The sequence below is a fragment of the Monopterus albus genome, unplaced genomic scaffold, assembly GCF_001952655.1.
Source record: "Monopterus albus unplaced genomic scaffold, M_albus_1.0 scaffold199.1, whole genome shotgun sequence".
NCBI lineage: Eukaryota > Metazoa > Chordata > Actinopteri > Synbranchiformes > Synbranchidae > Monopterus > Monopterus albus.
This window is the reverse complement of record NW_018128079.1, coordinates 17,482-27,791: the sequence shown is the minus strand read 5'-3', so window position 1 is coordinate 27,791 and position 10,310 is coordinate 17,482. Positions and strand designations below refer to the sequence as shown.

The 10,310-nt window shown below is 40.6% G+C and overlaps 2 protein-coding genes across 2 annotated transcripts in view; both read left to right on the top strand.

Moving 5' to 3' along the window:
* aldh3a2b (aldehyde dehydrogenase 3 family, member A2b) overlaps window positions 1-3,283 on the top strand; it is an 8,649-nt gene extending 5,366 nt beyond the window's left edge. The window contains exons 5-11 of the mRNA XM_020618002.1: window positions 394-602; window positions 690-807; window positions 952-1,093; window positions 1,276-1,442; window positions 1,576-1,675; window positions 1,941-2,179; window positions 2,556-3,283. Coding sequence (XP_020473658.1) covers window positions 394-602; window positions 690-807; window positions 952-1,093; window positions 1,276-1,442; window positions 1,576-1,675; window positions 1,941-2,179; window positions 2,556-2,567 — 987 coding nt within the window. The 3' untranslated portion in view covers window positions 2,568-3,283. The remainder of the gene's footprint in view (window positions 1-393; window positions 603-689; window positions 808-951; window positions 1,094-1,275; window positions 1,443-1,575; window positions 1,676-1,940; window positions 2,180-2,555) is intronic.
* Window positions 3,284-6,462: 3,179 nt separating this feature from the next.
* On the top strand, window positions 6,463-10,112 carry ca4c (carbonic anhydrase IV c). Its single transcript, XM_020617999.1, has 9 exons — window positions 6,463-6,508; window positions 6,880-6,933; window positions 7,051-7,098; window positions 7,667-7,831; window positions 8,424-8,569; window positions 8,866-8,958; window positions 9,048-9,114; window positions 9,264-9,427; window positions 9,798-10,112. The coding sequence occupies exons 1-9, from the start codon at window positions 6,463-6,465 to the stop codon at window positions 9,984-9,986; spliced, it is 972 nt and encodes a 323-aa protein (XP_020473655.1). The 3' UTR covers window positions 9,987-10,112.
* The last annotated feature ends 198 nt before the right edge of the window (window positions 10,113-10,310 follow it).

Sequence of the window (10,310 nt, the reverse complement as noted above, 5' to 3'; positions counted from 1 at the left end):
AGACAGATTCATATTTTTGTGTTCATGAGATGTAAGAATATTATTGTTATGACAGAAATTTTACCCTCCACACTCACTAAATGTGGATGTTATTGACAGAAAGAAATAATGACATTTACACACTCACAAACAGGATCATTTTCAGCAAGGAAATTATCAGCAGCTTCTTCTGCTGACTGTCTGTAGTGACAGGGTATCAGGCAAACAGTGTACACCTTTACAGACTTTACTTGGGCGCCCATGCAGACACAGGCTCCTAGCAGGGAATGTGAGAGTGTCTGCTTGGATTGTATAATATGCAAATAGCCAGCAATCACTTTTATTTTCATTTCTGCAAATGACATAGAAACCTTATTTATGCAGCTTAGTGACACCTGAATGTGTGTATGTCAGGAGCTTTACCCGGTAGTAACCGGAGGAGTGTCAGAGACCCAGGAGCTGCTGCGCCAGCGGTTCGATCACATCTTCTACACCGGCAACAGCATGGTGGGCAAAGTGATCATGGACGCTGCCGCCAAGCACCTGACGCCTGTCACCCTGGAGTTGGGTGGAAAGACCCCCTGCTACATTGACAAGAAGTGTGACATAGCCATAGCCTGCAGGTCACAACAACTTGCTTTTACCTCCTCAGTCACTCTGTAGCTGTTTTTTCCTGGCACCCTCCTGACATTTATTTCTTTCCTGTATAGGCGTATCACTTGGGGAAAGTACACTAACTGTGGTCAGACCTGCATTGCCCCAGACTATATCCTTTGTGAGCCCAGCATCCAGGACCAGGTCATCGAAGAGGTCAAGAAGTCCATTAAGGTAGTGACAAGCTGAAAACACAGCTCTAACACTAAGTAATGGTTTATTTGTACCACTTCAACACAGGTGGTGTCTTCAGTTAATTGAGTTTGTCTGGATTTTATGAGAATATTTGCATAGTTATGAGATGGTTTCCTCTGGCAGGAGTTTTACACAGACAACCCAAAGACCTGCTCTGACTATGGACGCATCATCAACCAGCACCACTTCAAGAGGATTATGGCCATGTTGGAAGACAGCACCATCGCTGTAGAAGGAGACAACGATGAGTCAGACTGCTACATAGGTACTAATACCCCTGACAGCCCCCAGCTCTTCATATGAAAGGCGTTATCTACCTGAGTATGTGATTCAGTTGGCTCAAAAGCATTTCTTTGGAGCTATTTTCCTTCCTGTACACATGTTAAGAATGGAGAACAAAATGTAAAAGCATTGATTTGATAAGTAGTATTTCTGTGCTGTGTATAGCTCCAACGATTCTGCGTGACGTGAAGCCAGAGGCGAAGGTGATGCAGGAGGAGATATTTGGACCTGTGCTTCCCATCTTACCGATCAGCAGCCTGGACGAAGCGATCACATTTATCAACAAGAGAGAAAAACCTCTGGCCCTCTATGTCTTCACATCAGATGACAAGGTATTCAACAGTAGATACTGCACATATGCAGCTGCACAGCTAAGCAGGCAACAGACACAGACCTGTACATGTACACATGTACACAGATTCAGACTCATGGGAATAACGAGCTTTTTTTCTCTTCTCTCTAAAGGTGATACAGAGAATGAGAGACGAGACCTCCAGTGGAGGACTGCTGGCCAACGACTGTCTCGTACACTATTCTGTCAGCTCTCTGCCTTTTGGAGGAGTGGGTGAGTACCCAGAGTGATGACTCTTTGCAGAAATGGTATTAGAGTTTACTACTAATGCTCTCTTTTGTTTTTTTCATACATTGATGAATTTACCTGCTCACTCACTCAATGGCAGCAGATTGTCTGAGGGGCAGGGTGTAAATGAATGTCTAGGGGGACATTAAGGCAATTTATACTCTGTCCAAACTGTGTGTCAGGTGGTGACATGGCTTCAGAAACCACCTCTAGCTCCATTAAACCGTCTCCTTGTGTATTTCATGTACAGGAAACAGTGGTATGGGTTGCTACCACGGCAAGTTCAGCTTTGACCAGCTGAGCCACCTGCGTAGTTGTCTCATCAAAAAGCTGAATAAGGAGGGGATGAACAGCATGAGGTACCCACCCCACACAGTCAAGAAACTAGGCTGGGCTCGCTTCTTCATCCTGAAGGCTGTAGACCTGGGCTGGATCAGATGGATGGCGCTCTTAGCCGTCCTGCCTGTGGTGGCCGCTGTTGTGCTACAGGTGAGTTATGGAGGCCATTCCACTGTGTTTGTAGGCACAGCATGTTTGCACTGTGCATCATGGGGAAGCAAAGCTGGATACAGTTCAGATATGTTGCTCGTGCTCCTTCGTGGTTTGACGGACAAAGTGTCTGCCAAGCGAAAGTAATACAGCAGAATAATATTACTGTATTTCTGATACTTGAAATACACTTTGCTGCTGATACTTAAGTACAGTCTGGGATGCCGGACATTTACTTTTAATGGAGTATTGTTGTTTTATACTATGGTACTGACACAGTATTTTTACACAGATCTCAGCACCACCAGTGGGCAGTGTCAATGCAGAGGAAGACGATGGGCCTCTAATTGGAGATTTTGTTTTTCATTTTTTTCAGAATTATCATTGAAGGCATCTGGATCTGTGGTTTCCTTAACCCTTGGCACCAGGGAGAAGAAGAGCAGCATGAACAGCTTTCTGCAGAAACCAAATAAGCATCTGCAGGGACCACTGTAATGCAGGGAATATTTCAGGTGTTGCCTTAAAACACTTTTCATTTCAATAATGGTCATAAGTTTAATGGAGCTCACTGCAGAGAGCATCTGATTTTCATGAAGGTAATTATTTATTCCCATGTATGGTTCTTATGTTTGTGCTCACCAGGCTTGCATACTTAAAATTTAAACGTATCTTTATTTTTTTCAAAATAATAAGTCTACTATATCACTGATAGTATGATGTCAGTATTTTTTCACCTTACTGTGATATGAACAGTACTTAGCATTTGCTACACAGAATTTACTAACAGCACCATCGCTGAAGGGTCAAAAAGCTGAAGTGTATTGAACTAACCTGTCATTTTTGTCGTAATGAAACTTGTTTTATTTTGTAGGAATTACCTACAGTTGACTGAGTCCATTCCATTTTAATGACTGATGAACCGTTAACCTCATGTTAGGTTTTGTTCTCACTGAAGACAGAGAAGACGACATGTCCACTTTGTCTCTGACACATTAGTGTTCAATCACAGGGCACTGCCTGAGTTTTATCTTACATTTTAATTTTTTATTTTCCTAAAACATTTCCTGAAACACCTGCAACAAATGAAAGCATTTTTTAAACAACAGTAGTAAGCCATTAAATTCGTAAGGATTCTATTATTAATAGTTTAATAAAATATGCATGTATATTAGATTAATACTGAAATAAATATATTTCTCCATGTGTCAGTTTTGATTTTCATGGCTTGTTATTACAGTATATTGTTTATTGTATTATATATTGGTCAAAGAGCAGCCAGGATGAATTTTAGTAATGCAGCTGTTTGAGGTGAAGCTCATATAAAAATTTAATTGTGCTATGCATAATGACAATAAAGATTCCTGACTGCTATCACTGGTCTCACAAGTGTTTCAGTGTCAACATTTCCTTTTTCAGTTATTTTGTTTTCAATGCCGAGTTGTATTTTTAGTGCCCAAATGGAAACACTTCATCTGTGAGTAAATTACACTATATAATTGCCACTGGTTACAGGACTAGAGTCTCTTTCTGTTATGTACAAAAGCTGGTCAATCATTTAAGCTGATGACTGAGTGAATGTCTGTGTGCAGTACCTCTATATTTATATTTTTTCATTAAAATTTAGGGCAGGAGTATATGATTGGGAGCAGATGAGGATATATATGGGACTGTGACTCAGTTTTTGGTCTGAATGGGAGAGGCAGAGGCTGCTTCCATGCAGCACAGGAAACTAGCTGGAAATAACGTCAGTATCTGATTTGGCCACCAGGTGTCTCCTTCCTCTTTCACACACCTGACAAATTGGGGTATTTGCTCAGTCACTTTTTCTCTTTCTTAAACTAACGCTTACATACACACACGCACACACCTTTTGTTATTGTCTCATGACAGTTTCCCTCCCACCCTCAGAGTCAGTATGTGAAGACAGCCGCATTTAGTCAGGGTCTTCTCTGGTCATGGATTGTTCTCTCTGCCTCCTCACTCTGGTTTCTCTCCTCTCTCAAGCCACAGGTAGGACACACACAAATTACTAAAACAGCTCAAACTGAATTAAGAGCTAAGCTTGGGTTTTGTTTTCTGGGCCCAGTTTACACCTTTGCACACATACTCATTTGGGAGTTTTATACTTGAAAAAGCACTTTTAATCCAGCTTAACATAGTATTAGTTAGGTTGGAGCTAAAGGTGTAATTAATAGACTGGATTTCAACCTGGGGAGTGCTCACAAAGAAGGAAAGAAGAAAAAACATTTTTGCAACACAGAATACTTTCATCATTGCTGTTTTTCTAATTTTATTTTTTTGAGACAAAATTTTAAAAAGGAGAGAAAAACAACTAATAGCCATTTGCAATTTATGTGCAACCAGGATTTCAAGCAGGGCAGTTATGATTATTTTCATTATCAATTAGCCTGTTGATTAATTTAACAATAAACTAACCACTTGCTTGTTCCATAAAACATTAGAAAACAGTAAAAAAAATGCCTGTGAACACAAAACACATGAACTTGTTATAATGTAACATAGGTAAATGCACCAAATTCTGCCATTTGAGAAATGTACAGTATTTCTACTTCAAAATAATTTTTCTGTTGTCAACATAGTTGCCAACTAATTTTCTGTAGATCACTGATTTTATTTGACTAATTCTTGTAGCTCTAGTGTCACAATGCCATTGCTCTATTTTAAAGCAATATTAAGTAATCTTTGTTGAAACACAACCACTTTGGTCACAATTCGCAATAAGAAATTTAAAAAAAAGGTATTTTGAAAAAAACGTCAGCACACGGACTCACTGACAGTCACACAGTGACATCTAACCAAAGCCTGCTAACTTTAGCTAACATCAGCTAGCATAAGCAGTGTACCGCTCATACAGACCATGTGTGGCTGTAGCAGGAAAAATCATGAGTGTGCTGAATTAATCTGCAGTGTTTTCTAATGCTTACAGTTCATAAGAAGAATATGTTACTTCTTGCAAATGCATAGTGTTGCTTTTAACGCAAAAACATTTTGGGGGCCATTGATTTAAGGCATGATTTTCTTCTAAGATGCTGGCTAATTAAAAAATAGCACTAAGTATAAGGAAAGGGGAAAAGAAATTAAGGAAAACAAAGCAGAGTTGGTGGATTTACAGTGGACAGGCTTAGATTTCCCTTGCTGGTGCTGCTCAGTGTATGAGCCAGGTGGAGTAAAGCCAACCTCCACCTGTGCATTGTTCTCAGCTGGTGAGAACTGTTGTCCTCTTTTGAAGAATGGCACTGTGGGGCGACAGCGGGGTTAATCAGCTAAAAGGTTCTCTATAGCACCTTTCATTCCCACCATGGCGTCACACACTGGAACTTCATTCACATCAGCAACATGATACACAACCACAGCAAAAATGGCTTCATCAGCACCAGCTGGGTGTTTAGCACAGCGGTGGAGAGGCAGTGATGGAGCTGGAAAAAGGTTTTCTGATCCAGACAGCCACTTTACACTGAATGCAATCAGTGTAATCAGAACAGACAACTGACATGTCTGCAAGATTAAAAATCAGTGTGTATTTTTATCTGGGCTATTATTCAGTGTGATATGTGTAGCTCCAATAATGTGAATTAGTGCCTTTTACTCAAACTAACTAAAAATTAAGTGAAGCATCTTCATTTTAATATGACATGTAAGTAAATACAATACAAACAAATCAGCTTCCAGTGTGACCAGACAAACTGTGAGAGTCTTCTGCTCAAAACATGCTCGATGTTATTCCCACTGAAGATGCTGTATCCCTGTTGTGTTCACTAGTTCACTATTTAAAACTATGCAGAGGAACAAAACTTTTGAACATTTGTAAGAAATCACCAGGGGCAGATCTAGGAAAATTTGATTGGGGTGGCCAGACTGGGGCACAGCCTGAAATACATTTATAAAAAGGTCAATTAAACCCCTAGTTCTGTGAAATAATAAACCATACATTACTAAGAGTCAGACAGTTTATTTTGTGTAAACATGAGACACACATAGCGCTATCTTTAGCTAAGTTTGGCTGCACTTCTTATTTACTCCCGGCCGGGGACATCGCTGCTGCACAGTACACCACCCCACCCCCACTCCCTACTGAGATCAATTACACCAAAATACTCCAAAACAACACAGTTAGAGAAATTAATGTAAATATCATGCTACATGCATGACATAAAATAAGACTAATCTGATCAATATCATTTATAAGGCACCAGAAAATGTTAGTTGTATTTAAGGCAAGAGACTCGGCACTAAAATCCACATCAGTTAATGCATTTGGCCTAATGGCACTGCAGCTAGTGTACAATATAGGCAGCATCTTTTTAGCTAGTCAGCTGAATGTAAGCACTCTGTTAAATTAATGGCAGTCATTGTGGTTTCTCTTTAACCCTACAAGTTCAAAGTGGTCCCAGTTCAGAAGATGCTTTGTCCCATTATTATTTTCCCTGTTAATCTCCAGTTAATATGCACTAAGCTCCGTGTTTTGACAGCTGCTCAGGAGGTCACTGGTCAGATTGTGTGCTATGACTGTAATGCATCATTAATTTGTCATTGGTGGTGATTTTGCCATGATTTATTTATATAAGTGCCATGAGAGAATTTATTTTTAACTGGTGAACACGTAAAAAAACATGCTGAAGAAGTAGTAATGTGAAAATGAATAATTATCTTGGATTATGTGTTTGTGCTTGCACAAACAGAACAGCTGGTACGACTTGTGACTGAGAGAGACATTGAGCTCATCAAGCGTGGATGTTAGAGAAGTTAATATTTATTTAAGTGCAGAAAGCCAGCTTGTTTGACACAAGGGATAAATATCCTGAACGAGAATATAGGTTACTGTAATGCCCGTGTCTGTACTCTTTCTCCAGCTCAGTGGTGTTACCAGAGCCAGTACTCCTGTGATGACACATGCAGAGGTAAGAGCAGACAGAGAGCCTGCCAAGGACTTTAAGAGACAAATCCATCAGTGAGCGCAGATTCAGAACTGCTGAAGATAAAACACTGATCTGGACCGTATTAGCTGTATCATGCTTCTGTGCACCCCATAGCTGTTAAATGTTCCACAAGGTTCACCAGATAAATGCTGTGTCTGTACGTCACGTAGCTTATAATGTAGCATTTGAGAAAGCTTTCGCTAAAACAAAGAAACAAGTAAGCAAACAAACAACAACACAATGAGAGTTGTGTGAGTGAACCAAAACAGTTGTGAGCTCTAAAACCAAAGCAAAGAGCTGAAACTGGCTATAAAGCAGATAGAAACTGTTGAGTCGAGTGATAATTCTGTGTAGAGACCTCACGAGAAGGTACCCTTTTTACTCAGAGTGGATTAAGGAGAGTGGGACACCTCCATCCCTTCTCTCATCTGCTACACAGGGAAAACAAAATCTTTCTGAATGATCTGAAAGATAACAATCAGACAGCACAACCAGTCACTGAAGCCAAAGATCTGATGATGTTGTGTATGTTGCTGTTTGTGTTGTCTAGACCCCAGCCGCTGGGAAGTGCAGTTTCCCAGCTGTGGAGGATTACACCAGTCACCAATTAATATTGTCACCAGCAAAGTGCACGTTGACAGCAGCCTGCCACCCTTCGACTTCATTGGTCACACCAACCCAATCAACATTACAGTGACAAACAAAGGACACTCTGGTAATAAAGAGCATGATTTGGTTTATATAACATACAGTACTTTAGGGTAATATTCTCTAACATTATGTTCAGTCCAGCCTGTTAATGCTACATATACTTCAATAGTACCAGGAACCTTAATTCCCAGGAACTAATATCTAGGAACTTTTCCATAGGTAAATATTTCTTTCAGCACACGGTGACTTGCGATTCCAGTGCAGGTTTCTTTGTACAAAAGTGGACATTAACACCTGGACTTTGTCACTGGTCCATCAGTCATTGCTCCATCCTGATTATTGGCAGCAACAAGCTACAATGTTTGTAGCTGTGGATTTTTTAAAAATACTGGCTGTAACCTATGACAATGCTTTGGAAAACAAACATAATGACCAATAAGCAACATTCAGCGCTGCAGGCTCCACCCCAAAAGTTCCTGGAAGTTCAAGAAGTACTACCCCCCTGAGCCAGGACGTCTTTGGGGGTAAAGCTTAATTGAGACCTGGCTCCTTTTGTAAAAGTAGTGGAACCCGGCCCCTCGAAAGGTTCCTGTTCCCTGTGAAAATGCATTGCAGCTTTGACATCTGTGTTAAGAAACATTCACTCTGCCCTACAGCTCACTTTGCCCTGCCGCAGTCAGTTCGACTGACTGGAGGAGCTCTGCCGGGTCACTACAGAGCCAACCAGTTTCATTTCCACTGGGGAGGGAGTGGGAGACCAGGATCAGAGCACACCATCGACGGAGAGAGATTCCCCATGGAGGTACACCAGTCAAGAGCAAGCACATAATAAGCAGGCTTTTTTTTAGTACTGTTTACTAGGCGCCAGTGTTTTACAAGTGGACGTTCAAGCATATGGCATGTCATTAGGTAAGGCATAATAGAATTATAGCAGCTTCAGGCAGAGCTCATTTGACAAAAACACACGTGTTCTGTGTTGTTCAATATTGATTTGTGTAGCACTAAGCTAAAATCAGGTGGTGTTTTAACAAAGGTCAACAGTTTTAACCACAGGGCACTACAGTAATAACTGTACCCCTCTGTCTTCTCACTGTGCAGCTGCATATAGTCCACATCAAAGAACCATACAGCTCTCTGGCAGAGGCAGAACATGATATGGCAGGTATAGCTCTGCTCGCATTTCTGTTTGAGGTAATACATCAAAATATATTCAATTTAATAAGAATTAATTAAATGACCATTTAGGCTTGTGCCATAATAATGACGGTGTCTCCTCACAGGAAACAAAAGACGATCATCCACATTTGAACAATGTAATTGCTGCTTTGGGCCGAGTACAAAACAATGGTATAAGTTTGGTTACTTACATGTGAAAAACATAAATATAAACCATAACTAACTTCTTTATTTAAGGGCTCTAAGCCTATGACTTTGAACATAACCCCATTCTTCAGCTTCACTTCCTCACACTTGTGTTCCCTTATGTCTGAGTAAAGGCAGCAGCACAGTGATGTCAAACTTTCACCTCAGTGACATCATCCCCTCTGCGAAGGACCTCCACAGTTACTACCGCTATGTGGGCTCCATGACAACTCCAGGTTGTGAACAAGCAGTCGCCTGGACAGTTTTTCAAAGGACCCTGTTGATCAGCAGTCGACAGGTGAGCAAATATTACTGTCTCATCTCCATTTAAGGAGAAATTGTGACGCAACTTTATCAGGGTCAGTATACAGGTGAAGTGTAAAATAAAACTTTTATAATTAGATTTCTAGTCATTAAAAATATGAATGACTTCATAATGAATTTTAAGAGCAACACTGAAAATCTTGACAGAGAGGTGCCTTTAAAAATAAACTAAAGCTATTTTATTTGAAGCCTCTGAGCATTAAAATAATACTTCATGCAACTTCTGACTAAATAAGTTGAATCTGCCTTTCTAATTTTTGACCTTTCATCTTGTTTTTTTCCTGTATAAACTACCTCCTTCCTCCTATATACATTAAACTTCTTATTATTCCTCTCTACTGCAGCTGGATGCAATATTCCGGCAGTGTCGTTTTTGGACGGGACAGCCCATGACAGACATCTTCAGACCTACGCAGCCTCTGGACGGCAGAGTCGTGTACCGTTCCAGGGCGGGCGCAGCTCAGGCCATTGCGGTCCACTTGTGGTTTGGTGTTTTCTTAGTTGTGCTCGGGACAACGGGTCTGATCCACTGACTCAGCACATGAAAACACCTGATTTAAGTGGCGCAAAGCTACTGTGTATATTGTATGTAAAGGCAACTAGAGTCAGCAAACTGGTAATTATGGTTATTCATTAAACAAAATTGCTACTGCATATTGAGCTGACTGTACATGAGAGGTGGTAAAAACGTCTCACTTATTGGTAACACCTTTCTTTTGTTTTAGTACTGGTGCATTTATTCACACTGCTTACTCACATTTTTCATTAATTTAAGGATATTCATTTTGCCTGACAAATTGCTAGAGGTGTTAGTAGTATGTCTCTGGTGGGGGGGGGGGGGGGGGGATTTTGATCTC

What these genes read in the sequence shown, in the direction of transcription:
- ca4c (XM_020617999.1), top strand. Translation starts at nt 6,463, where the DNA reads ATGGCACTGCAGCTAGTGTACAATATAGGCAGCATCTTTTTAGCTA. An exon ending in TGAGCTCATCAAGCGTGGAT is followed by an intron (nt 6,934 to 7,050) that starts GTTAGAGAAGTT and finishes CTCTTTCTCCAG; the next exon opens with CTCAGTGGTGTTACCAGAGC. An exon ending in GGGCCGAGTACAAAACAATG is followed by an intron (nt 9,115 to 9,263) that starts GTATAAGTTTGG and finishes GTCTGAGTAAAG; the next exon opens with GCAGCAGCACAGTGATGTCA.